The sequence below is a fragment of the Seriola lalandi genome, unplaced genomic scaffold (assembly GCF_002814215.2).
Source record: "Seriola lalandi dorsalis isolate HSWRI2012SDOR001 ecotype SW California unplaced genomic scaffold, Sedor1 jcf7180002054857, whole genome shotgun sequence".
Taxonomy (NCBI): domain Eukaryota; kingdom Metazoa; phylum Chordata; class Actinopteri; order Carangiformes; family Carangidae; genus Seriola; species Seriola lalandi.
Genome location: NW_019525410.1, coordinates 509408 through 537354, shown reverse-complemented (window position 1 = coordinate 537354; position 27947 = coordinate 509408). Strand labels below are relative to the sequence as shown.

The 27947-nt window shown below is 42.1% G+C and overlaps 2 protein-coding genes across 4 annotated transcripts in view; one reads left to right on the top strand and one right to left on the bottom strand.

Annotated features, from left to right (window-relative positions):
* The first annotated feature begins 4 nt into the window (after positions 1 to 4).
* On the top strand, positions 5 to 14202 carry LOC111670564 (KN motif and ankyrin repeat domain-containing protein 4-like). 2 transcript variants are annotated; one of them, XM_087179580.1, is made up of 11 exons: positions 5 to 263; positions 5787 to 5861; positions 5982 to 7484; positions 9044 to 9119; positions 9770 to 10099; positions 10275 to 10359; positions 10686 to 10730; positions 11242 to 11461; positions 11558 to 11700; positions 12282 to 12482; positions 13585 to 14202. In XM_087179580.1, the coding sequence occupies exons 2-11, from the start codon at positions 5843 to 5845 to the stop codon at positions 13675 to 13677; spliced, it is 2715 nt and encodes a 904-aa protein (XP_087035706.1). In that variant the 5' UTR covers positions 5 to 263; positions 5787 to 5842; the 3' UTR covers positions 13678 to 14202. The 2 variants fall into 2 exon arrangements, with proteins under 2 accessions (XP_087035706.1, XP_023283090.1); XM_023427322.2 differs by lacking the exon at positions 10686 to 10730.
* Positions 14203 to 16578: 2376 nt separating this feature from the next.
* The window catches only part of LOC111670550 (low-density lipoprotein receptor-related protein 8-like), a 78474-nt gene continuing 67105 nt past the window's right edge, over positions 16579 to 27947 (bottom strand). The window contains exons 14-18 of one of the 2 annotated variants that reach the window (XM_023427303.1): positions 25380 to 25521; positions 24510 to 24662; positions 22302 to 22589; positions 21221 to 21289; positions 16579 to 19294 (exon numbers count right to left, since the gene is read on the bottom strand). In XM_023427303.1, coding sequence (XP_023283071.1) covers positions 18954 to 19294; positions 21221 to 21289; positions 22302 to 22589; positions 24510 to 24662; positions 25380 to 25521 — 993 coding nt within the window. In that variant the 3' untranslated portion in view covers positions 16579 to 18953. The remainder of the gene's footprint in view (positions 19295 to 21220; positions 21290 to 22301; positions 22590 to 24509; positions 24663 to 25379; positions 25522 to 27947) is intronic. The other variant, XM_087179579.1, reaches the window with a different exon arrangement.

Sequence of the window (27947 nt, the reverse complement as noted above, 5' to 3'; positions counted from 1 at the left end):
AAGGCATGTTCACAAGCCCCTCCCTGCTCCATGCACTCTTTTACACACAAGCAACCCCAGCTTCTGTTATGGCAGGGGCTGCACATTGGCATTTACCAAACAGCCGCGGCATGCCACTCTCCCTGACAGCACCTCCCTGCCCTCTCAGGAGACAGACAGGCAGGCTGGTCTGAGCTGAGAACAGACTGTAGTGCACTGTCTGGCGTACACGCCCTCACATCAGCAAGATAAAGTGGAGGAAACTGCCGAACACATGTCACAAGGTAAGCTTCTGATTTAATATTTATCTCATCTCTCCAGCCAGTGGAGAACTGCTGGACTGGATAGTTAATCAAATCCGAGATGCTGAATGTTGACCTTGAAAGTCTTCGATCTGGGACTAGCTGATCTAAATTCAGGGTCAGAAAAGCTTTTGACTCTAAAGTGGTTTAACAAATTGTGTGGAGTGGACCTCTGGGCCTGTGCTGAATACTGATCAGACAGGCGGGGGAATACCTTTGCCTTTTAAAGATTAAATGCTGAATTGTATTTATATATTATTACATCTATATTTACACAAGCTGTACAGGAATGCACATGAAACAACACAAAGACACATGTCCATGTGAACACACACCCAGGCAGCACACTTTCTATTTTAACCTCGCCATGTTAACATACCATAGCTTTCTTCCTTGCGTGAAGCCACTGGCAGCTGTTTCATCCTATGAGCTTTGGTTCCAATGAGGCTTAGATGCCACAATGCAACACTGAGCCTGCTGTTATTGGAATAAGACCAGGACAACTCCAGTGGTCCAAAATCCCAGGATGAAATACAAACATGAAAAAAGCTCACAGGACCTGAGGGATTTCGAGGAAGTCTTTATGGAGACAGTGAGAGAAAAATGTGAGTTTGACAGAAAAAAGAGGAGACAGATAGATCAGGAAGGGAAAGGGAGCTTGAGTCCAAACAGTTGGCTTTGGTTTCTAAATCAACTCCGAACAGAAGACAAGGTTTAGAGTTATGTGCTGGAAAAACCACAGTCTGTACAGCCAAAAAGTGGAGGAGAGGAATTATTTTTCCGGGAACAGGGAAACATGTAGACATACAGTATATACTGTACAGATGGACAACTAAAAGAGGAATCAAAATGAAAAATGCACAGAGAGAACTGTGTTACGTTACTTTACGAATACGTTAATTATCTAAAATTTTAGAAGACAGGCATTGATGCCATATAGTGGTGCAAAAAACTGTACAACACAGAGTATAAGTGAGTGGGTGGATGGGACAATGTGATAGAGAGGCCAAACTGACAGCTCAAGTTCGCCCCATGTGAACTCATGAAACTAAAAACATATGAGACTGAATGAATTAACTCCATAAGTTGTAAAAAGACTAGCAGTTCTGAGAGGCTGTACTTGGTGGTGCTTTGATCTAAATGCTAACATCAGCATGGGCTCACAGTGACAATGCTAACATGCTGATATTTAGTAGGTATAATGTTTACTATGCTCCCCTAATCTACCTTAGTTTGTTAGCATGCTAGTGTGCCAATTACCACACAAGTACAACTGAGGCTGTAATACTGAGGCTGATGGAAATATCATTAGTTTTACAGGTATTTAGTGTATATTTAACTTTTGACCTGATCAGATGAAAGGTCACCAAAAGTGATAACAATTCATCCAATAGCTGACAAGCCATCACCCAAAACAACTTAATTCAACCTCATGATGGAGGGAAAAGTGTGGGGACCACCAAATGGCATTCATCCTGTGGGGACTAAGAATGTGTGTACAAACTATCAAATAGTTGTCTCAATATTTCAGTCTGGACCAAACTGGTGGGCCAACTGATGTTACCATCCCTAGAGACACCGTTACCATGGCTAAAAATAACCACCACAACAAACGCTTGCTGTTACCGTCAGTGAGTAAACCAATTCTTAACAGCTATTATCTCAAAGCTTAAATGATCCCTTTGTCCTTATCGGAGATTCAAGCATTTATCATTGCTTCACAGGGAGGTGAGATGAGTTCATATTTAATTCGTGGCTTTAGTAAAAAATGCTGTGGACAGAGATGTTGTGATTATGAGGTTTATGCTGATGCGGGGAGAGCCTAAAGGTCTGTGTGAGGAGGAACACATTTACCCAGAGGAGGAGGAGGCCAGCTGTTGTGGGAACACAGAGATGAAAAGAACTCAAATAAAGCAAAATGGCCTCTCAAGAAACTGTAACACTTCCCCTGACTGAAATACAAAAAGAGTTTCAGCTGGATACAAAGGGAACCTTGATTTTACAAAAGCTCGAGAAAAAAATTGCAACTTGACTTTGGCTGAAGTTCAACGTGTGCAGAGGTAGCAGCGCTTTAGCGCTGCGCAGCACTGTTTGGCAGGGGCCTGTTTGGGGTAAGGCGAATATTTTATGTTTCATTTCTTGGGTTTCCTGTGAGGTGGGCCTATTGCTCCAAGCGTACACAATTAAAGCGTGTGCCACGGAAATGTGGAGAGAGTTAGGCAACGACTCTTGGGAACAGCCTAACCGTAACTCTGCTATATTGTTTCCTCTGTGGTAACCTGGTCAGGAAGAAATATATGAGTGTGTCTATATTTGTATTTAAGGAAGATGTAGGCTACTGCAGTTGGGCCTCACTTTGTTTGTCTGAGAGCGCGCTGTAAATAGCCTAAAAGTTAACATTGCTCTTTCTCAGTGCTTCAAATACAACTTTATAAATGTTGACATTACATAAAATCCAAGGACAGCTGAAAAGGAATGGTTTGACATTTTTGTAAAATAGGTTTATTCACTTTAGAGTTAGATGAGAAGATCGACACCACTCTCACCTCCCCTCTGCCTCCAGTGCATGCTAATGTAAGGTAATCGTCTCCTGCTGTAGTGTCATATTTTATTTATTGAACAGAGTGTAATTGATCTCCTCATCTAACTGAGCGAGAAAGCAAATACCCTAAGCGTATTTCATTTTTCAAGTAAATCTTTAACTGCAGCGTTTGATTTAATATTAACTAATAACTGTTTTATTTTTCACTTAGTAAACATCCAGTGTTGAGATGAAACTTCATTTTTTACTACAAAGCAGAAATGTTAAAGGAATTTCCTGAAGTCCAGCCAGCGGCCGGCTCTCTGAGCTCGATGACAGCCAGCATTGAGATGTCTGCAGTAACAGGTGCTCTGCTGTCTGCTGCGTTGACTGACAGAGGCAATGTTGAACACAGCCTCTGCTTGTAGTCAACATTAGGCTCTTTTCCCTAATATTAATGCCTCACTAGCTCTATGGAAAACTGTTGCGTTATCCTCCTGGTTTGTGCTTCTGTGTAGCTTGTAAAATAAAGACACGTCTGGGTCTACCTCTCTTGGACTTTAGCTTCACACCCATGTGTATTGGCTAAACTTAGACTTTTCAGTTCGAGTGCTGAAAGATTCCTCTCAGCATCATAAAACCCCACTGGTGATAACAACATACACAGCGTATCAGTTTCAATGTAGTCAGTGTAACACATGTATTAGCTTTCTGTACGGACCACAGCACAGATCATGCAGTGAGAGGAAACTCTACCATGATAGATCATTTTTTACCAGATTTGGAAAAACAATATTTAGCTGTTTATTTTTTTTTTCTTAATGCAGGCAAACAGATTGGTGGAAGTTTCCATATCATGTGATACAGACAGGGCTGGATATTAGACTCAGTCCTGCTTTTGGCAGCTGACTGAAACGTATCTGTCGCTCAAAATATTGAAAATGATCAAATATAGAGTGCTGGCATTGAATGATTGCTTAAGTTCATACTCTTCTCTACTTCTCTACTAATCATATTTTACCATTTTTATAGCTGCTTGTTTTCGCAGAACATCTAACTTTTGAGAATGTGGCTTGTTTATTAAAGCTGCTGCTGTTTCTATGTAAACAATGGATCAAGTTTCTATGAGTAATATGAGTCACTTGTGACAAAGCTACAGATTAATCACCTGACTGAGTAGTTCCCCTCAGCTCCACAGAGGATCTTTCAGCTCATTGTTTTGGTTTTCTGTCCCACACCTCGACTGTCTTGGTTCACTCTCACAGCTCATTTTAGCTTCATTTTCAGCTGTTTTCAGCACAAAATCTCTGATAAACACACTGTACAATACCTGCCCAACACTCAACAGCAGAAAGTCAAAGTTAGTGACTAGCTGGGGAAGAATCCCTCAACTAAAGAGCCAGATATTTGCATCAGGATCAGATGAAAACAGAGCTAAAAGAAACATATCTCCAACTAAATGCTAATGTTGTTCAGTGTCTGCTGAATGTAAATAAGTGACTGTTTGCTAATAATGTCAGCCACCATATCAACTTAAATGGTAACTGCTGCTCTCAATGGCCAGAAAAAGAGGTATCGGAAAAAAGTGTCTCACAGAAAAGTTTGCTAACTTGAATTTCACATATTTTCTTAAAATTACCAAATTTTTTTATAATATTTGAACATCCTAAATGACAAACTCATCCCATCCCATCGCGAAACTACCAGCCAAAGTGTGCATAGTGTGCATGCATGTACAGCTCTGTAACCTTGACTTCAAGTATACATGTACTTATCTCAGTGTTCACGTCTTAGCTTGTGAAAATGTTTGCATCCCTGTCTGTAATTTTCAGATTTGTTTGCCGTTTCTAGTTGGCCATCAGAGAGTGTGTGAATGATGGAAGATAAAATTCCCAGCAGGGCCGTTCGGTGGTGTTTGTCTGTTTACTGCATAGCTGACATTGTTTGGGGTTGCGGCTGGGTGGCTGCGGTGCCTCAAGAGGACAGAGAGCTGCCACAGACGCTGGTGGTCAGGGGAAGGGAGGGCATGGGAGGAGGGAGGGAAGAGGTGAGGCTGGGAAGGGGGGGACACTGAGAGAGTGAGGAAGGGGAAGCAATGACTACTCTCTATTCTCTATAATTTTATTATATTTATTATAATAGTATTTAAAGAGGAAAAAAATTTAAAGGGCAGTCGAGCTATGTACTGAAAAAATCTACACAGTACAAATACTGACATGAAACATGAAAGAGTAAAAGGAAGTTACAGTTAGATTCAGTTCAGCAAAAGTAACCCAGGGATCTGAAAGAAGACTGGAGACCTAGTAGGAGGCAAAGAGAGAGCAGGAAGGGAGGAAAGTAGTGAGTCAGAACAATGGTTGTCTGTATTTATGTCTGTAGGAGTATATTTTGCCCCGCTGGCCATCGCTGCTGGGCGAAACTGTCTCAAGCTATTTTCAGCTCTAGTCCTGGATGGCAGAGCTGTAATCAACTCAACATCAGGCCTGCCACTGTTGAATAATAGCTGCCTGATTCATGGAAGAAATGAAGCAGCGAGAGTGTGAGAAAAGCAAAAATCTCTGGGAGTAGATGAGAATGAGAGGAAAGAAGAGAGAGAGAGAGAGAGAGAGAGAGAGAGAGAGAGAGAGAGAGCGCACTTGAGTGTGATTGGATGTTAGTGTCTTGTGCTCGGTGCTACATGAGGGAGAATGAATAAGAGGGAGATTGTGAATGGAGTACAAAAATGGATTATTGCTGTTCCATCTGGTCATAAAACTTCAATTGAGTCTCCCACAAAAAAATACCACAACTATACCTCAAGTGAATGTCATTGCAGAAATCTGTCAGTTGTGCCTCCACAAATCAGGAATGTATTCATTAAATTGTTAGAAAACCACACAATAACCACTTCTGCCACTTGTAAAAATGTCCTAAATGTGTTTTTCATGTGTGGCATGGCTCAACTGATTCCTCTATTTCTGATTTCATTTTGTTTGCTTTGTCAGATTCCAAAGACCAGATAATGTGACAACAAATTGTTTGGAGAACTGAACAGAGCAAAATGATGGAAGGACAAAATGGTAAAAAAAACAAAAAAAAAAACAAAAAAAAAAACAAACAACATCCACAACATGATGGAATTTTACTAAATCTGCTGTTTATTTGTGACGGATACTAAATTAGTGTTTTAATGTTTACAGGAAATATCGCGCCACATAAAACAGCACAGAATGGAATTCAAGGGAAGCCTCCTTACTCAGTGGAAACCCCTTACGGCTTCCGACTTGACCTGGACTTCCTGAAGTACGTAGACGACATAGAGAAAGGCAACACCATCAAAAGAGTCCCAATCCAGCGCCGGAGCAAGGGCCCCCGGGCAAGCACTCTTCCCAGGCACCTCAACCCTTCTGGGTGTGGCTACCGCCCAAGCCTGTGGGGATCTACTGGAGCTCTTGGCCCCAGGTCCCGACCGTCAGATGCCCATCATCATGGCTACACTTCCTGGGCATATGATCACAAGGCGCCCCTTTCTCCCACGGGGCTTAAATCCTTGGCAGAGATGGAGGCAAGAATCAAGGAGTTTGATGAGCAGCCTCTAGGTGAGCACATCAGGCCTCATCTCCTCCGTGCCTCCAGTCTGCCTCTCACAGTATTACTAAGACAGGGCTCCGAGTCCATGGATGACCCCGGCAGCCTCCGGAGTTCTAGAGATCACCTCGGAGGAAAAAACACCTCCTGTGAGGACGTTTTCTACTCCTCAGATAGCCCTCGACCCCAGGACGGCTCAGGGCTGTTGAGGCGCCTGACCGAGGCCCTTGAACGTGTGGGGGAGCTGGAGATGGAGGTGAGGGTGATTCCAGAGCTCAGGGCTCAGATCTGCATCCTCCAAGAGGAAAGAGAAAGACTCCGTCTGGGCCTGAATCCACATATCCATTCACCTTCGACGAATGGAACCACAGACCCTCATACCTTGTCCCACTACGGCACTGTGGATATCAAAAGGCCTCGGCATGAAAGTCATATCATGTTTCTTAAAAATCAAAGTGTCAGTCAAGATGACTCTAATCCAAAACATGAGTGGAGGACTAGTACAGATCTGGATGAGCTGCTGACGGTGACATCCCTGCAGGCTAAGGTAGCTGTGCTGGAGCAGAAGCTCCATGAAACTGGCCTGGACCTGCAGAGGGCCTTAGGTCTGCTGAGGGAGCAGAGGGAGGAGGGCAGGAGGAAAGACGAGAAGGTGGAGCACCTTATCAGGAATCCTGGGGTGTGGGTCCGGGCAGAACGGGTGGTTGTAGACCAGGTGGGAGAGGAGACGGTGGTGAGATCCATTCAACCAGACTATGATAAAGCGTCTTTCTCAAGAAGCCCAGATGGCTTCGGTGGTGCAACTGTTACCACAAATGGACAAAGGAGTCGACAACAAGACTCTGCACTCGATTCCTTGTCTGCTGAACCTGGAGAGGCTTCAGATGAAGACACAGCAGTTGTTGTCCACCACATAAAGAAGCTCAAAAGACTCCTAGATCAGCAGTGGGAGTGTTTGTGTGCAGACAGGGAGTCGGGAGAGGAGGGTAAACCTCTAAAGCACCCAGATCCTAAAGTCAACTCCCTGCAGCAGGAGATGATGGGACTTGTTGACATCCTCACCTCCTACTACGCCCAGCACGGACACAGTGATGGAGAAAGGATTCGTCACAGAGGTACTGAAGTCCACAGATTGTACATTATATCAATGAAATGATTGAATCCGTTTTACTATAATTAATGCACATAGAGCGAAAAAACGTGGTTGAATTATGAAGACACTAACGATTGTTGCCCTCTGTCTGCATCTAATACACAAGAGTCAACGAAAAGCAAATTATGTAACTGAAAATGATTGACTACTAAATTTGTGCTTCATACAGGCTTTGCTCCCCACAGACCATTTTGACCACAGTTGTAACAGAGAAGTACACTGACTTCATGTTCTGCAGGCCTCATGTTGAGAGGCAGCGCTCTCACATTATATGAAGTCTAACTGGAATCCTAATATTGTGGTTTGGACGTGGTTTGGGAAAGAAGAAGTCAGTCTGTTTACTGCAAGGCAGAACACTATAGTTGGACCTCCCTTCTTGACTTCACTCTTGTTCCTTGATGTGATTTACGTCACATCTAACTGATAAAAAAACTTGCTGAGTTGGCGTTCAGATAGTTAACAGGTTGTATTTAATTGGAGCGCGTGGTTGGTTGACTCTAGTCAGTTCCCACAAAGGCTGGTTTTAAGTGTTTTGAACTGCTGTTATTTTGTTTTAGAACATCTACCTATTACAATTGTCAAACTTTCCAACATGCTGAAAGCTGAAACAGCAGATGTGAGTCTCTGAGAGGAGTGTGTATTCAAAACACTTTCCCTTCGAAACCAAGTGATTTTAATCTCCTGAGAACATGCTCAGAAACTGCAAACAATAAGGCTTTGATATTATTATTCTAAGATTTGAAATCCAACTTTGTGCTTTTAAAACCACAAAGAATCCTTTAAAACCTTACTATCAACCTTTTATATTTATTGATTAGGAATATCATTAAAGACACAGTGGATGAGGAACAGTGTTGCTATTGCTTTTATATAAGAAGGAGCCCCAAAGGATTGAATAAGGTTTTGAAACTTCAGCATGAAATGATCCAGTGTAGTTCTCTATAGAGCAAAGCCTGTGTAAACTAGAGCTACAGCTAGATGTTATAGTGACACGAAATAAGAACCAACTCCACAGATTCAGTGGTAACAGCTGTTGCAGTTTAACAGCTGTATCAACACAGGAATAAGAGCAAGTTGATGAGTTGGTGAAAAACCACTCGTTTTAATTTCAATAAAGAAACATTATACGTCTCCAAAAAGGTTGAGAAATGTGTTTAAAGTCGTATTCTCACATTTGTCTCATAGCACAGAAGTCCTGTCAAAATAAAGGGAAAGCAGTGCAATTTCAAAGTAAACACTGAAAAACTAATTTGAATACCATTTGCTTTAGAAGAGGCTTCATCATGAGGCTCCTCTGTCGTATTCAGACCCATTATGAACTTATTAGGCGTAAAGTTGTTGGTTTGTGTTTTTGTAGTTTGTGTTTATGGCACTTGACAAGTGGCTGACCCACAGTTTTCGTGAAGAAACTGTTCTGTCCAAAAGAATCATAATAAGCCATAGAGTCTGTCAAAATGTTGTTGTTCAGCTGTGTGTTGATATTTCATCATCGTCCTCCGTGTCTGTCTTCCCTCCCTGTAGCCTGGAAATCCATCATGAAGACGGATGGATGTGCCTGGACGTCAAAAAAACAACTTTCTGGGGGTGTTAATGAAGGGTTAGTAAATAACTCTCACTGACTTTAGTGACTTTAAAAGCAATGATTATTGGTTACGCAACTGTACTTGAGGTTCTTAAAGCTACTGTTATATGGTTCTGACTGAGAAAAACATCATGATTTAAATCTGAAAGATGAATACCGCTCCTTCTAAAGCGTGGTCTCCAATGTCTTAGGATGACAGTGTCACAGTGAATGTTTGCCATTTTCCAAAGCTGTGTGTTTTCTATCTCAGTATTACAACAATAAAGTCAATTATTTTGGTTGTGATAATCAGATGAATTTTCTTGGTTTTTTAAAATGAGGACACACAGGCATCACATGTGAATTCGTTTTACTTTGTTCTTTGAGGCTTGAAAAAGATTGGACTCAAAGTATTGATTGAAATAGTCTACACATAAATGATGCATCAGAAATCTCTTCCAAAACTCTCAAATTCCCAAATGAGTCAAATGAGATATTGCAGAGGAAGATGGTTCACTGGCTTTATGCTTATACCTGATGCTGTAAACTTCGACATTCAAAGGCGTTAATGAGGTTTTTGAGGGATTTAAACAACTTTTTCATTCTTTAAATCTCAGTGTTTGCAAGATCAGAGAATTCAGTGCTGACACATTTATTTTCCTGCCTCATTTTCTTCTCCTTTAAAGATGTAAAACAACCGCAAGTGGAAATCTACTCTGGGAGGACGGTGTGAACCAGAGCGTTTGTGGCGATTGGGAACAGAAGGAGAGCAGCACCAGCCCGGGAGAGATGGCTGCTGCCCAGGTGGATGCAGACCCGGAGAAGAGGCGGATAGAGGGAGTGTGGCAAATGAGCCCAGACAGACAGATGATACTGGGAGGAGCAGGATCAGGGACAGATGGAGGAGTAGCGGCTGTAGAAGCTGAGGCTCCAGAGAAAATGGCCAATATGAAACTAAAGCCCCCAGGAGAACAGATGGAGAGGTACTCTGGCTCAGAAACAACCACAGGGGGCAGGTGAGAGGACCATAACAAATGCCTTGGAAAATGTAATTGTAATATTTACTCCTAGGGGAATACTTCCAGTAATAAATGTGGGGAATATGGGAATATATTCCTAATGCTGTGAGGGGAAATTTCCCTTATTGTCTCTTAGTCTGGTACATCAGACACACATGCTCTTTTCTTTCAGGGAGACTGTGAGTGCAGATTTTATGGCTGCCTGTCAGTTCCTCAGTGACCACATGGACAACATGGATAACCCCAACGATGATGTGGTACGTAACTTTGATTCATCACCAAGAAACTTTTAATTAAACCTAAAGAAGCTCATTGATCAATATTGAAACTGTTTACAGGAGTGACATTCATATATCTTTAGGTGAATGGCAACGTTTCTCAACTTACTGAATTTTATTTGATCTTAAAGCTGCACCTATCAATATTTGAAACAAATCCAAAACAACAATGGATATTTGTAACATGAAAAGTGTCTCTCGTAGTGACGAACCCACTGAGAACTATCACTCAGCTCTGCAGCTCCGCTTAGCTCAGGGCATTTTAGCATCTTTCAGCTCATTATTTTGGTTTTTATGCCCTGCAGCTTTGCCTTTGTGGTTCTCTCTCACTGCTCTCATCAGCCGAGGAGGTAACTCGTGTTTTCACTCGTTGTCTATTTGTCAGCAGGATTAAAGTACTGAAACAAAGCAGCAACAAACTAGGCGGGGGGATGTGACATGGATCAGGGACGAACCCATTAGAGTTTGTTTGACATTGGCCTCTGCGTTCTCTGTTTCCAGCTGTATTCAGTGGAAAAGCTCTGATAGACATATGCAACCTGATCAGCACCAAACAACAGACAAATTTAAAGACTTGCTGGTGAACATATTGGAGTCCTTAGCTTTTATAGAATTTAGCGAGTCAGATATTTGTTGGTGGAGACCAAAACAGAGCGAATATTAGACTTATATTAGACTGTTAAATGAATGCTAATGTTGCTGCATGTGAAAGTAGGCATTTGTTGGCATGTTCACCATAACAATATGTCAATGTTATGTTCTGTAGACAAACAAATCACTGCATATTTCTTTAAAGTGTTTCAATGTCAGAGAGCTTCATCCAAAGTTAGTGTCCCTCCTACGTTCCTGTCTCTTCTCCAGAGGAAGGCCCTGGTCGTGTTGTTTCAGTACTGGTTCAGTGCGGCAGCAGAAGAGGCTTCAGTGACCAGCAGGGTGGCTGTGTACCTGAAAGAGGTGAAGAAAGCCACACCTTCACTGCTGGCCTTCCTCATCAACCTGGCTGACGACAACGGCAACACGGTGCTGCATTACAGCGTGTCCCACTGCAACTACAGCATCGTCAGCCTGCTCCTGGACACAGGTAATATACTCATAGTACTCGTGTTTGGAGTTATTGTACATAGGATCAGCTGGCTTGTAAATGTCAAAAAATATTGACATTTTCTCTGCACCGCAGGTGTGAGTGATGTGAACCTTCAGAACAACGCTGGCTACACAGCAGTGATGCTGGCCTCGCTGACCGCCCCTGACGGCCCGGGTGGCATGGAGGTGGTCCGCAAGATAATGGAGCTGGGCAACATTAACCTTCGCTCCAGCCAGGTAAATACGACCAGTACGAACACTGAGTCATTAAAAGGGTGGAGTTAAGGACAGAAAATGAGCAGTTCCCGAAAGACTGTGAGTTTGATTCCCAGCAGCCTGTGCAGGTTGTTTTCCAGTTTTTCTAAGTGGAAGATCCAACAATCCCACACAATGTCAAGGGTCACTCCACTGACTTTACACATGAAAATCAGTTTACATGTGATTAAGAGTAACACAGTTGTATAATATCTGTCTGAAAAAAATATTATAACAAATTAGGCCCAAGCCAACAGGAAGTCTATTACAGATTTGGGGGTGCAGTTTAAAAGATACAGTAATCTAACAGGCATGGAGGGTCTAATGAAAAACTCATAAGTTGCATTATAGGAAACACTAGAGACACTAGAGACTAAAAATCACAATAATGTGGCCTCTGCATCTTCAGCTTAGATAATTCTGTTTTACGTTTGTCTCTTGTGCCTTCATGAGTGTGCAACACTACATTTCTAGAGTGTTGCTCTAAAGGATCCTTCAGCAAGAACCGATTTCTAAATCTTCAGGCTCAGTCTCTGTCCCATCATCTCTGCCTCTCCACACAGACGGGCCAAACCGCGCTGCACTTGGCGGTGAGACACGGCCGAGTTGTGATGGTTCGCCTGCTGCTGAGCTGCGGAGCTGATGCGAACATCCAGGACAGCCAGGGAACCACGGCCCTGATGTTTGCATCTGAGAGAGGCCACACACACATCGCAAGGCTGCTGCTGGAGAGGAGCCAGTGTGACCTCACCCTCAATGACAAGGTGATACTGCAGCAAACAACTCCCCTTGACTATTTACTTCCAATATTATCATCTAACCCTTTAATAAGAGAAATTATGATTTGATAGTTATAACTGCCACTCACGTGAGATATAGGCAGTTGTTTATGGTCATTTTACCAAAAGAATAACAGTTAACTGTTACCTGGACAATATTTTTTTTCAAATTCTACAGGCATCACGGTTAGTAAATTAAATTTCAGAGGTCAAATAATGACTCCAACGCCATTTCCCATGTGAAATCCTGTTAACAAAATGGCATATCTCCTTTTCTTTTCACATAAGTAAACACAAAAAGGAGCTTAGATGTATGAAAGCTTGAATGTTTTGACTCGTGCTGTGTGGACGTGGGTGGACTGACAGTCTGGATGCAGCAGAATAGAGCTTTCCCAGGATTAATCAGGGCTACAGGAAGACAAATCTCCCTGGGCTGAGATGAGCTAATCCGCCAACAGTGCCTTATCTGCCAGTCTGGAGCGAGTGGAGGCAGGGAAGAGAGCATGCATATGTATTTTCTACTTTTGACACAGCCTGCCTTTAAAGCAGAGTTTAAGAGAAGAAAAAAAAAGAGCTCAGCAGGCGTCCTATTGCTACTCGAAAAGTGTTTCACCTTGACACAAACCCAGATTAATTACACTAGTTAAACTCTCATGTAATTAATTCTTAACCCATTTATCTTTTTGAACTGAAAATGCTACCTTGCTTTTAAGTTTGTTATTTAATCTGCCCTATGGGAGCCTCAGCTCTGCACCTTGAAACTATTCATATGAAAACAATACTGTCTCCTGCCCTGCCACCTGTGTGAGGCTGCACTTGAGCTAAATGCTAATGTCAGCGTGACAACATGATGTTATGTTGACATGGTATAATGTTGACTTTTCTCACCACTTTGGTTGAGGACGTTATTATTTACATGATGACAAAATTTCAAGGAAATCCACCCAGTAATTTCTTGAGGTATTTCATTCAGGACCGAAAGACACTGCCATTCTGCTAGCATGGCTAAAATTACAGGTGGTTTTTTTTCGTGAGTCAAACTTAATATGTGTTCTGAATTTAAGTTTTCTCTCTTTCTGTCTCCCAGCGCGGTCAGACTGCGCTCTCTATCGCCATGCGAGGTTCCCACACTGATACAGCCGCCCTCCTGCAGGCCCACGCTAAAGCTCGAGCCCTGTAGTACTGGAAAACAGGAAAAGAATCTGCAGACATACGATTCCTCTCACATGTGCTCTTTTCTGTCTGAATTATTGGATAGAGCTGTTTGTTTCATGATATTGTTTTTGAATACTTCTGCATGAGCATCAGCTTGAGTTTTGGAGATGTCGTGATTAATGTCATCAACGAGTGAGATAAAGCTTTAGCTGAGTGTTTGTCATGATTGCCGGTTGATGTTCATAGTTAGGTCTGATCTTTGCACATCCAAACAGCAGCTTCACTCTGCAAACTATGCAACGAAAAAATATATTTATTATATGTTTATTGTATTTGTCACTATTGCTATTTGCATTCTTGCAGCAGCTCAGCACTTTTTAATAAAAATTTAAATAAAATGTGTGTAAAATATATCAAGGAATGCAAAGTATTTGTCCGATGCTGCATGAAAGAAAGACAAACCTAAACCAACCTGTTGATTTCGCTCACTAGCGATTTCTATAATTGATGTTAACATTGTTTGTTTTTAATAAAAATGACAGAAAACTGTTGAGATTGTGTTGTTTCAACCAAGCAAACATAACCTTTAAATACTGTGGTTGAGCTGGCGAGCTGCACTGAAAACCCAGCGGTCAGCTTTGTTGCTGTAGTAACAAACACGACCAGTAGGTGGCACAGCTCCTCCATTCCAGCATCACTACTGCAAGTCAGATACAATAACACATGGAAAGCAACAATATACATAAATCTGGAATTCTAAAATGAGCATATCCAAGGGATTAGATCAAATCCCTTTCAAGTGTGACAGACAATTATAAACATGACACCCACCGAATTGCACTAATTCCACTGTGAGCGAGGACACAATGAGATTCACCTGCAATCCAGCTGTATGGCAGCTGGAATGGCCCAGTCAGGCGTGAAAGCAGATGTGCTGTGAGTGGCCCTTTGTCCCAAAGACTTGAGATTATGTTTGTGAGATAAAACAAAAAGGACTGAGTGTAGAGACTGGCAGGAGGCTGGATTTCTGTCTGACAAAGCAAAGCCACCTCATTTCCGCTGAAGGTTTTTCCCAGCCTGACTGACTGACTGACTGACTGTCCTGCTGCTGTAATGACCCTGAGCAAATAGCCATCTTCAGAAAGTGTGAGAGAGAGGGAGGGGTGGATGGATGGAGATGGAATCAGCCCCTTTTCTATCAGTCAAGTGTCATAGATAAAATATTAGCACACAAATTCTATAATAAAGTGATGTAAGTATTGAAATCTGTACTGCTATATCAAATAAAACACCGTGCTTTGAATAGATGACCTTTGTTTATAGATGAACTGTGGAACCATGTTCCTGCTCCACACACATATATAGGTGTAAATACACCATCCCCCACCCCAACAGGCCTTCACACCACAGTGAATAAAGGTGTACATCTTGTGCTCATGTGGACCAGTGAATATCTGTGACAGCTCTGCTGCAGGCACCGCTGGACTGATGATGAAAAAAAAAAAACCTTATTACATTATATCCAAATGCGGTATGGCACAACAAAGAGGCTGAAGGCATTTGCCCTGCTTCAGTTTAATAATGATAATGGGTTGGATTTATCTGCAACTGTTTTTCTGTCTGCTGATGGATCACTTTGTTAGGGGATGAATGTAAAACACATCTCAGTCAGCATGGGTTACAAAACAGAGAATGCTTCTCTTCTTCTGTTCGGTTTTTAAGCGAGACTGTGAAGAGTGAGACGTTAAAACACAAAAATAACCCATTTTCCCTCTTAGAAATAAAAACCGGACTTCATAAGCAATAAAACACTTCTTTTGTCAGTTCAACACATGCAGGTGTTTTGCTGCTGTGGCCTTACTTGCTCTGATAAGATCAGTAGCTCAGAGCAGCTACTTAAAAGATCAAACTTAAAGGTCCTATATTGTATAAAGTAATATTTCCATGTTTTCTTTGATTATAAAGCAGGTCTATGTTCTATATTAATACTGTAAAAGTATCAAAGCCTCAGTCCACAGAGAAATGCACACAGCCTGTATTCAGAAACTGAGCCTCACGATGAGCCGTCAGGACTTCTGTAACTTTGTGATGTCACAACAAAGCAGTCACCACCCTCAGCCATGCCCCAAGTCTGGCCCACCCAGGCCCACCATCCAACATTGCAGGATTTGGTTTCTCTGAGTGTTTACCTGAAATCTGTTATATTTTTATTCGATCACTCAGAAAACACTCAGCCAATCAGAAGAGAAGCTCAGAGCCTCTTCTCTGATTGGCTCCCTGGCCTGTTATTCAAGTCTGAGAGAGGAGATGTGAAACTGCGTTGAGATCATTTAAGACAAAAGGTTTTCGGTCAGTTTGCAGGATCTTCTTGTGCTACATATTAGAAAGACTCAGATAAGTAAAATGGATGTTAAAAATATTACAGCTATATGGCTAAAATGTTATATAATCACCCATTTAGAAATCTAGCAGACACATAGCAATATTAGCATTCATTTGGAGGGGACTCTTTTGGGTAACCTGATGAATGTAAGTCCAATATTCACACACAACTTTAGCTGTTTTTGACCTTGACTATTTCCTGAGGGAAATACACGGCTAATTAGCTGCTAGATGCTCGGCTGTGTTCACCAGGTATTTGGTGACTTTGTGCTTCTGCTGTTTGATGCTCGGCAAGGTGAGTACGCATTTGGTTTATTTTTTATTTTAATGATAAGAAAAAACTGTGAAATTGTGGGCAACATTATAAACCATCATTTGACCCATATAAAAATATTAACTATTGCAGCTTTAAAGCAACCAATGGCTGCTGTTCAACAAACGTTACATAGGCTTGATTAAGTGCCACAAAAGAATTCTCTTTGAGCGGTCGGTCCGTGATACGATTGATTATTTTATAGAAGAAAATGAAACAGCACACATTGAGGAAATTTTCAGTCAGATTTTATATATCAATATATAGAGATATTCAAAAGTAATCCATTACGGAAAATCAAAAAGTGGAACCAGTTTGGTCTTATTACAGTATATCTTTGCATGTACAGTAGTTGGCTGATCCCTGTCCGTTTAATGAAAAACCCTAGAGGAAAATGAAAAAACTAAACAAAGGCACAAATAAACAAAACCAATCATCTCATTAACACTGAGGTTGGGAAGCGTTGCAAAGATGTGGGAGTTTTTTGAGAGGAGACACCATATGTTACGTGGGTTAACGAAGAAAGAAGGGTTGCACACAAAGAGGATGCTAAATGATGCACAGCAAGAAACAACACAAACCACTTTGGTGAAGAATTCAAATCTCATACAATCAGGGAATGCAGTGCTCTCCTTTATACAAATAAATTAATATACCTGTCAACACTTTATCTAAAATCTTATGTACATCTTTTCTTTTACATAATTGTATAATACATTATCAAAAACCTTATGAAAACATATTTACAAATCAATGAATCAAAAAGCACCCTCAGAGCTTCTCCAGTGTCACACACTCACACACATACAACACGCACACACACACACACGCGCACTTACACACCTGTGTATCCACACAACTGTGTATCATACACTGTTTTTCTTCCATGCAATACACAATACAGAAGGCATTCTAAGAGGGTTGTGCAACAAAGAGCATACAAAACAGTTTCAAATATGGCTGTGGGATGAACATTAGCACTCACATGCATAATAATTAACACACACACACACACACACACACACACACACACACACACACACACACACACACACACACACACACCTACCTAGACTTTTGAGGTTTATGGATGGAGTAACAGCTTTAATGACGGGACTTAACCAGCATGAAGCATCTTCACCGACAGGGCAAGTTGGCCTCAACCTCATTACATCAGAGTCTGATTTTTGTTTTCTGTGGTTACATCACATAACAAGTCGTTCTCATCATGCAGCCACCAGCTGGGCCCTCCCACATGGCACGATCCAAAACTGTCTGCTCAGATATCGGCCATCTCAGGGGGAAGAGAGCAGGCGTAGAATCTAGCTCGCTTTTGTGAATGTGTGCGTGTGTGTGTGTGTGTGTGTGTGTATTTCGCCTGCAACAATGAATGGCTGCATTGTCAGTTGGTGAGTATTTATGCATGCTATTTGTGTTTTCGGAGGGCAAGTGCGCATTGTCTCCGTCCTCTGGAGAACAGCGTGAGTTTGCTATCACTGCACCCTGTGTGTATTTATGTGTAAATTTGTCACAGTCAAAAGCAGGTGATCAAATAAAACTCTAAACACTCAAGGATGTTTGTCAAACATGTGACTCTGCGGCCTGACTAAAAGCTGCAGTCTATTGCTTCTCACAAACCATTTAACATCTAAAAAAGAAAAGTCACAGTTAATAAGACAGAACCCTAACCTGCGTAAAATCCACTTCCCTCTGATCTCACGACCGGTCTGCTCATAGAAAGCAAAGGTCTAAATACTGTATGTGTCCACTTTCTCCTTTCCGGTCTGCAAAATTGTTGTACTCTCTCAAAACTCTGGACTCTTGAGGGTCAAACAAATACATAACACCGCAAATCAATTGTGTTCAACTGCACTCTGGTAGACAACTCATCCTCACAGGCTTGCCCCTGAACCAGAACCAGAGAGAAAGCACAAAATGCGGATGATAACCTTTCTTTAAAATTAATCATAGAATGGAAAAAATCTCATAAAAAAACCCATCCAACTGTAAACTACACAAGACAGCTCCAGTAATGACATATATGATTGATTCTAACATGAATCTGTACAGATTGTCCCATCAACGCAGGTGCTGCCCTGCTTTTACAGCTCCTCCTCCTTCCTAAACAGTGTTCCCAGAGCTCCACAGGAATACCACAAAGCCCAAATGAATACATCAAGGACGAGACGTGACCTCTCACTAGCCCTGTCACAAAATATAAGACACACAGCACACACCTCACTCAGTTATCAAAGTAAAAAGACTGACAGTCTGACTCCATATCCCATCTTAGGTCAATGTTGGGAACACATTAGCACACATTAATAATTCTGTAATTAATTCTCAGCATTTACCAGAGAAAAAATAGATCCAGCTCCAGCACAGAAAAGGTATGAAATTACTTATATTAAGAATCATGTTCATCTCATTTAACACTGGAGTTTTTCAAATGGAAATTGGCATAGTACATGGATGTGAATGTCTGCATGTAACACTTGATGATATGTTGTTTGTCCCTTCAGAAAAACTCAGTCCAAGTCACCCCTGACCTCACTGTGTGTGCGTGTGCCTGAGCGGCCATCTTCTCCGGAAGTCGCACCCGAGGGTCACTTTGCAGTGGAGAGCATGGGCTGCTCCGTGTACCAGTGAGTCCCTGGATCGGGCATGCTGCCCCCGAGTGGCAGGGCGATGAACTGCGGGCACGTTCCACCTCCTGCTCCCACAACACCCATGCTGACGCCCTGCGGGTACGGGTGATGGTGCGTGTGGTGTCCCATGCCGTCAGTCCGCCCGATGTGGATCTCGTCCTCCTCGCCCTCGCCGGTGGTCTTGCGGTAGACGGGGTTGTCGAAGTTCATGCTCTTGGTGGAATTGCGCCGCCAGTTGCGCCACACCAGGTAGACTCCGGCACAGACCAGGCCGAACACCACTGTGGCAACGATAGGAACTGCATGCGTTTAACACACAGCGGCGGGGAAATGGGAAGGGGGGAGCGTTAACGAGGCATAACGAGTCCATGGCATGAAATGACAGGCACAGAGAGGAGCAGAACAGGCATGCGGGGGACAGAGAGGGCAGGGGGCGGCGGTACAGAGGTTGTTTGTGTATGTGGCTCCGCCAAACATCGGGTCAGAGTCGGGTCAAGCACCAACCAACTGATTTTGAACACAGACTCTAAATCAGCTGTGCAGAGCACCATTAGTGGCCTCGCTTTGGAGGAAATTACTTTTAAACTATCCTTGGGGAGAACAAATTTAAACTATCACATTACATCACAATCTCTTTGCAACTCATTCACAGCAAATCATCTGACCTTGAATAAGCAATGTAATTTAATAATGCCTTTTTAAATTACACCACTAATGCACTAATAAAGCTTTCATGCTTTATTGGTGTCTTTTTTTCCTCTCCTGTACTGTCTGTTCACCTTATGAAGTATAATGAGAGCAGTCCATCTCAGCTAATTGGCTGACTCAATTTGTTTGGGTTCATTTACTTCACTATTATTTATTGGTGTTGCTTATTTTAACCTCATACTGTAGATGAACAGAAGTCTGCGCTTAAGGATGTTTATTTTCCTACAGCCTTTAGTTTTATTTATTGTTTTTTTTCACGAGTGGTGTCAAAGCAGGACCAGTATTCCCGGGGGAAACGATTATTTTAATCAAACTGTATTCTTCTTTAAAAGGGGGTCTTTTTTTTCTAGTCTTTCCTAAATAAAAACATCCGAGCAAAATGGTGAGGAATGATTAAACGGTGTATTTATCTGCTCTATTTATTCTCTTTATTATATTTATTCTGCAGTTGCTAGCATGTTCGGCTAACTGGTTTTCTACTTACAGCTATAAACAAGCATTACTTTGAAGGGACGGGCACATCATTAACTAAACACATTTTGGGTTACAAGTTACACTTAAAAAGACCTGTTTACAACGATCTCACATATTTTCCCAAATGTGTGAAAGCTGGTTATGGATGCTATCAGAGTTTGGGCTAACGTTGTGTTCTTCACTGAATCTAAGGAAGTTTACACCCAGGGAACGTTACCTGAGATAGCGTTAAAATTGCCAAAAACATCAGTCTTCATCCTAAATGCGTTTGGTCATGTAACATTATAAATGAAGAGAAGTTCTACATTGTAATAAAAGAACAATGCTGTTTCTTTATTCTACATGCAGCATCAACTGATTAGCATGCTGCCGTTTTGTCTGGAGAATTCAGGTTCAGCCTCAGTGTGTTAGCGTACTAGCACATCATATAGCTTTGTTTTATATATTTAAGGTTTTAAAACAAGTTACCTGGAAACACACTGGACAGTGTTTCAACCAACTAATGGAGCTGACGTTAGCGTAATTTGCTACAGTAATAGACAGTGGTCATTTTAGCTGGTAAAATCAATGGACACTGGCTAGAAATGAGAAGTTGATTCAAGTGCCACTTGTTTCAGTAATTAAGATTTTCAGGGTAAACTACCTATGTGCTGAGAACGAAAAGAGTGACGGGTGTAGCAGCAGTAGCTTACCATTGGGCTAAGTGAGGGAATGTTTTAAAAGCTTTCTTATTGCCCTATAGTATGTCAAGATAAATGGAAACAAAAGGTCTGACAGGGAGTCCTCTGGCTGTAGCAGAACCCAACACAACAACACAATGTGAGGTGAGTAATGCAGTGTGGCAGCAATGTCAGACTCACAGAAAATGACTTGTGAAAAAACTCGAGGAAGACCTGTGGGCCAGGTTTTCTCTCATCCTGCCACAGCAGGGTCAGTGTGAGCGGACTACAAAGAGAGTGGCCATAGGCAGCAGGTAGACAGCAGCTTTACACAGCCCCGCGGGCCTTTAGTGCAGAAAGACAAACACAGACAAGGAAGCTTACCGATGGGGATGACCACTCCCAAAACCGCCACTGTCAGGTTCTCGCCCATGAGGAAATGCTCACCTCCAGCTGTACAGAGAGATGAAACGAGAGAGAGGAGTTAGAGCAAGAAGATGAAAACACAGCGGAGCGAGAGAGGATAAGAGTGAGAAAGCGTATAGGATAGAGAAAGAAAAATGTGTGAGAAATAGAGTGAGAGATAAGCAGGAAGGGAAAGCCGGTGGTAGAGAGGGGAGATAAAACAGCGAGGCAGGGAGCAGGTGATCATGCGTGCACAGCCGTGAGTGTTTTACAAAGAGGAGTCAGATAGTGAAAAAGATGCCGGAACAAAAATGAAAGAGGGAGCGAAAAATGACGAGTTGGTTGACATTTGCCGGAGTGCGACCTTGACACTACCCCGTGACCTTCTACTCTTCATCCGTCTCTGCTCCATCAGGCTCCGATGTCACCTCACCGTTCACACTCATTTACATACCACGCGCTTACTAACGCGTACTCCTTGCACCGTGCACACTTACGCAGCAGCACCACACGCACTCGATGGCATGCAACAGCCCACACAGAGCACAATTTATGGAGGGAAAGGTGGCATTTCCTCTGTGACAAGGTACCATCCATCACTCTTATTAAAGTCAGCGGAGCGTGGCTGTTGGGTCTTGCAGATATCTCACTTTAATGCCATCATTACAGTGAGGGTGAGGTTGTTAGCTACATTACGAGTAGGACCAGAGGATGTGGTACTTGGCAGGAGATGTGGGCGCGCAGGTGAAAGCGGCTCTTTATCAGAAGACTGAGCCCCATCTCTTGTGAACTCCTGAATGGGCCACTCTGCCCTTTTCAAATCATACAGAGCACCTCACATTAGAGATGTTGATGGCGTAGGGCTGGAGATTTTAAAGTGACAAATCTCGAAATCTGAATGTTCAAATGTGACATCAAGGCATGAATTCCCACGTCTGTTTTTAAGACTCCACATGAGACATATATGCAGTATTAGTATATTGTATAGTACATAGTAGAGAAGTATTTGCCGTAATCACACAGGCAGAACTGATAAAAAAAGGATTTTGAGTTCACTTACAGTGCTGCGACACGCTGCTGTCTCCTGCAGGTGTGGTGGAGATGACCATAGTGGTGGCTGTGGAGTGGGAGCCCAGCGCCTTTGACTCCTGTGACGACACAGGCTTAAGCGTGGAGAGGGGTGTGAGGGGCTCTGGGGCATCAGAGGGAGCTGTGGTCAAGTGAGGGGTGGCGTCCGCCTGTGAAACTCCGCCCGAAGGCGGAGGGAAGTTTTCAGCAACAGTCGCTCTGGTGCCGGGTGTAAGTCCAGCGGGAGGTGTGGACGTTGTTGTTGTGTCGTTTCTTGGTGCTGTTACAATTAAAGGAAGAGGGCAGCTCAAACCTTCAGCTCAAGAAAATGAATTGGTATAAATGTGTTAAAGCCCCTGAAAATGCAGTTTCAAGTCAGAAGTCTTTCTCTATGACCTGAGTAGTACTTTGACATTTGAGGAAATATGCTTATTCACTTTCTTGCAGAGACTTAGATGAGGTGATTGATACCACGCTCGGTTCAGAGTCTCTCTATTAAACATGAGGCTACAGCCGAAAAATGGTTGGCTCATCTGAGCGTGACTGGAGACAGGGCGAAACAGCAAGTTTGTCTCTGTCCAAATGTAGCAACATCCAGTGATTTCACTTTTGGAAAGAAATCGAAAAACTTATTCAAACTATTCCATTAAATATTCTTTAAATATCAGGGCTAATAATCTCGACATTAAAGTTCAGGGACAAACTCATTAACAGCCAAAAAACTCAGCTCCTATGCTCCGTCAGTGTGGGTGTGGTTTGCGGATCAAATGTGATTGACAGTTGCCTGCGAACATATACAAACAACCAAACAACTGTGGCCACATTTTGATCAAAATGTTCCAGTGCGAGGAGCAGAGATAACGCCACAGATATGGAAATCTCTCAGGTAAACATAGTAAGATTGAGAAAATGTGTTTTCAGGGCCTCTTAGTGCATCTACTCCTACTGTAGTCTGTTTACATACTATTTCATATGGATATATTCATTGATATTTCTGTATGAAATGGCATATGGCTGTAGTCATCTGCATAATGGTGCTGTGAGATCCATGATAAACAAAACAACCTAATAACCAAAAATCAACATTCTGTGCTCATATGACCCGGAGGCTGGACATAAACATCAACTCAAAATACAGCAGTGCACTTCATGTCATAAATACTTGCTCTGTGAAGTTTGTAATGCTTCTTTTAGTCACAATATTCTGCTTTATAATTACGTGGAACACAACTGATCCCCTCCCCTCCCTGGGGCGACAGACCGGCATGTACACTGTACTGTATGTAATAAAGCAACGTGACACAATTTCATTAGCTATCCAGAGGTGGTATTTGTTCCAGAGATGTGTTGTGTTCGATTGCATTACGTTGCAAAGTGGTCCATGTTATTGTATCCACCCACTGCAGGTGTTGCTTAGCAACTACCTTTTTTAATTCAGGAGCTACAGTATGTTGCTTGGAGGAAGCATATCCAATAATTTATTATCAATTATCACCTACTACAAATAAATTATTTATTAATTCACTGCATGTGTTCCACTGTATTACCTCTGTGATAAAATGCAAAACGCCACCTATAGAGTTTTATGCAGTTCTACTTACTTGAATAAAATGTGAAATAATAGTTTAACTTACCTTGAAAAGTTAATTATGATATATTATTTTAAAGTTTTTCTCCTTATTAAACAGGAACATTATGTTAGTTATACAGAGCTGTTATAATACAATAGAGAACACGTGCAAGATTACCAAGTCATACATTTTTAAATTTTGCCAGATTAACCATGAATATAATTCAATTCATTATTATGTTTATTTTATTAAGAATCTCTCCTGCCTTGTTAAATCAATGTTTTAGGAAATTTTACATTTTCTATGTTTTGCTTCATTGTTTTTACTGTAAAACACTTTGTAACTGTGTGTAGAAGTTTATTTTTATTATTCTTACTATAACATTATCTACTTACTAAACATCTGTCAGCACCAGCCTGGTCTCTTTTTAATTCAGTAAGCAGCTGCCCAAAATTGTTCTAAGTTCCCCCTCTGATCACACTTGACACACACACGCACAAAAAAGCTTCCTTAAGTGAGGCAAAATCAGATTATCTGCACAGTAAGCACTGTGGCGCTCTGCCCAACAAATCCCTTTACGTGCTATTGATTACTAAATACTCTCAATTACCAGTCATAAACACACTCACCTGGCACACAGCCCCTCATATCGGGGCCCAGGTCCTGTCCGTCGGGGCAGGCGCAGGTGTATTTGGGTGAGTGTTCGGTTATCTGTGGAGCCTTCAGACACAAGTACTCACAGCCTCCATTGGCCACGCTTCCCAGATTACAGCTGTCTGGGCCTGGAGACAGTGACAGAGAGAAAGGGAGCCGACATGAAGAACTACACAGTTATGGTTACATAAATAAGATTATCACTTATTCAGCTTGGGGAGATAGCGGAGAGTCAGACAGAGACAGAAGAAGCTGCTGTGCTCTGTTGTTCCCTTTCATCAAAGCCTGTAACTTTGTGTAAACAAAATCAAAAAGAATACACAGAATAAAATCCAGCAACATACAGACATGTGATGTAAATATTAACCAGTTTTCGTGCTGCTGTCCCAGGTACAACTCCACTGTGTTCATCCTTAAGCCTTTAGTTTAAATACAAACTTGGAAAGACAAGTTCCAATTGTAAAGATGGTGATGAAATGCAGTGAAAGATATAGAAATGGGCATGGACTAAACACTGGGAGGGAAGAATAGATAAGAAACAGGCAGGCAGATATAGATATGGAAACTGACACAGCGAAAGAAAATACAACCATCCACCGCACTGATGATTAAGAGCTCTGTTCAGTCTAGATTTGACAGACGTGTGAATGTGCTGCTGCTCCTGCAGCTTTGATCAGTCTACCACAGTCACAAGCCTCATTATTATTTATTCATGTGCCGGAGTCGGCACGGACCCACGGAGGAAACTTGGTCACAGAGATACGACTCGCACAGTCGCAGTGAGATGAGGTGTGATGAATAAACAGGCACACGGCCAAAGTCTCTCACGCACACTGTTCACTTACCTTGCGGCTGCCGGAGTTGGTGGAAGACAACAATGTCATGAGGGTCGTTGAGGTTTTCAGCCAGTGTGTGGATTTCCTGACCGGTCAGCCTGTTGGCCATGAAGACTGCTGCTCTGTCTCTGTCTGTCCAGTAGATCCGATCCTGAGAAACGGGGAGAAATATATCTTGATATTAGTAATACACAAGTTCACCAGGGTTGTGTTGGGCAAACAGGATTGCATAAAGCTTTCTATCCTTGAATTTACATGTCGTTTTTAGTTTTAGTTTTTAGTTACTTGGAGTAATTTTATTTATGATGATATGGACATTGGTCACCTGGACTCATACATCCGTACTATTTATAGCCATGCTAACGGCGTGGCTCTAGGATTGGCAGTGTCGGTCTGTTGGTTAGTCCAACTCTTCACGGGTTGCTGTGAAATTCTGTACAAACACTCATAGACAGACAATGAATCCTCTGAGTTTTCCTCTAGCGCCACCATGAGGTCAACAGTTGTGGTTTTAAGTGTGTCAGCGACTACAGGATACATCTGGTCTACACTTGTCAGTTTGTCCAGCTCCACTTAACACTATAAATTTGTGTTTTTATGGCTAAACAGTTGCAAAACGAATCTCCTGGGGTGCTAATTAGAATATGACAGCATGCTAACACGCTGAGCTAACATGGTGAACATGGGAAACATTACGCCTACTTAACATCAACATGCTAGCTTTGTCTTTGTGAGCATGTTAGCATGCTGATGTTAGCATTTAAATGTACATTTAATCATTTAGCATCCATGCTTTTATCCAAAGCGACTTCCAAGTGAGGTGCCGTGGGAGACTTTGGTGTAAGTACTAAGTTTTACATCTGTTCATTCAGTTCATAGCACTGTGCCAATGTAAAGCCTCACAGAGCTGCTAGCAGGGATGTAGACTCTTAGTCTTCTTACATGAAGATCCACCATGGAAGTAAGTCTTGGATTTATTCATGTGATCCTGGATGATTTGAGTTCCTTCTCCTCATAACGTCAAATCAACTAAACTAAAACTAGTACATGTTTTATAACATTTTATAGTATATAGTATATAGCAAAATGTATTGATAGTGCTGAGCAGTTCAGTTTCTGAAAGTCATACATGTAAAGAATCCTTCGATATAAATGTGTTTATGTTCTGGGGACAGAATATGGGTCAATGGAACAATAGATAAAACTGATGACTGAAAAGAAACTAAGGGACAGAGACCTAAACAGAGAGAGCAGAGAGAGAGGAGGCAAGCTGAGGGAGATTACACAGGGCTAGATGCTGTCACTGTTTAACTAACAGTGCTCACAACTCTAATTTATTGGAGGGAAAATGACAGAGAGAAAATTAGGGCAAGTTAAATATGCACTGATACATATTTGTTTCTACATACAGTTTAATTCATTATCTTTTATAGAAAAGATGATGTTAATTTGGCTTTTTCTGCAAATATTATAAGTGGGTGAATATATCAAGAAAATGCACATGCAGGTTTAGTGGCAACTAAGGGTTTTTCTTTCAGTCTGAGCAGCAGGCATGTGATAAATGGGACAGTGACACGTTGTTGTAGAAGAGGATTCAATCTATCATTTGGCTTTCTTTTTATTGGTTTTCAGAGTCTGCCATATCCTTTGTGGTTTGTTACAGCATTGGCTCTTAAATGATTAAAACGTATCTTATTTAGATCAAAGTACAGTAGCTTAATGGCAAATTTTCACCATCCTTGTTGTTTATTAATTTATTTGTTTGCTTTGTTTCCCGAGTTCACTCCCACAGCAGTTAAAAAAAAACTGTTTTAGACAGGAGCTGATATTTTTTGCGGTTGCCTTAGAAACTACACACTAATCTCCAGCAACTGGCGAGACAGTATGCCTCGCCACATGAGCGTGTGTCTGTGTGTGTTTGTGTTGAGTCAGTCACTGAGTCAGACAGAGATGGTAATGTGATGTACACTACAACTACCTAGTGTGTTCAGCTCCCTGAACAAGAAGGTCACCTTGTAGTCACAACAGGGTAGAGAGCAGAGATTCCCCAGATCGATAACACATCACACCAGAGGGGATTTATCATCGTTACTCCGACTTACGCTACAGCGCAGGGGAGTCTGCAGGAGTGAAATTTGAATCCAGTCTTAGTGTTTTGACTTGATCACCCCGTACAAGTGTCATGACTCCTGACCTCACAAATGTAATTCAAGACTAAGTGGATGTTTTCTAAAATTGATTCTTGTACATTTGCACTGCTGCAGAATGAAATCTGTATCTCTGCTCCCACTGAGACCAGTTCCTCTTGAGAGGAGTCTCACTGGGAAATAGGCCACTTGGGTGATGTCATTACCACCCATCTGAAACTGGCTGGGAGATAGCTGCAGTGGCAACAACAGGGTCATCTCAGACAAGAGTTTGTAAGCAAAAGCCTGCTTGCACACAGGCACAAACCACAAGGTAGCGGCTTTACTGGACCACTTGGCATCGAACCAGAATCAAGCACTCTGATGGCTCTGACATATCACACACAGGGAAGCTGGCTGATGACCAAGAGCATAAGTGTGCGTGTGTGTT

What these genes read in the sequence shown, in the direction of transcription:
- LOC111670564 (XM_087179580.1), top strand. An exon ending in TGCTCTCATCAGCCGAGGAG is followed by an intron (nt 10,731 to 11,241) that starts GTAACTCGTGTT and finishes TCTCTTCTCCAG; the next exon opens with AGGAAGGCCCTGGTCGTGTT. An exon ending in ACCTCACCCTCAATGACAAG is followed by an intron (nt 12,483 to 13,584) that starts GTGATACTGCAG and finishes TCTGTCTCCCAG; the next exon opens with CGCGGTCAGACTGCGCTCTC.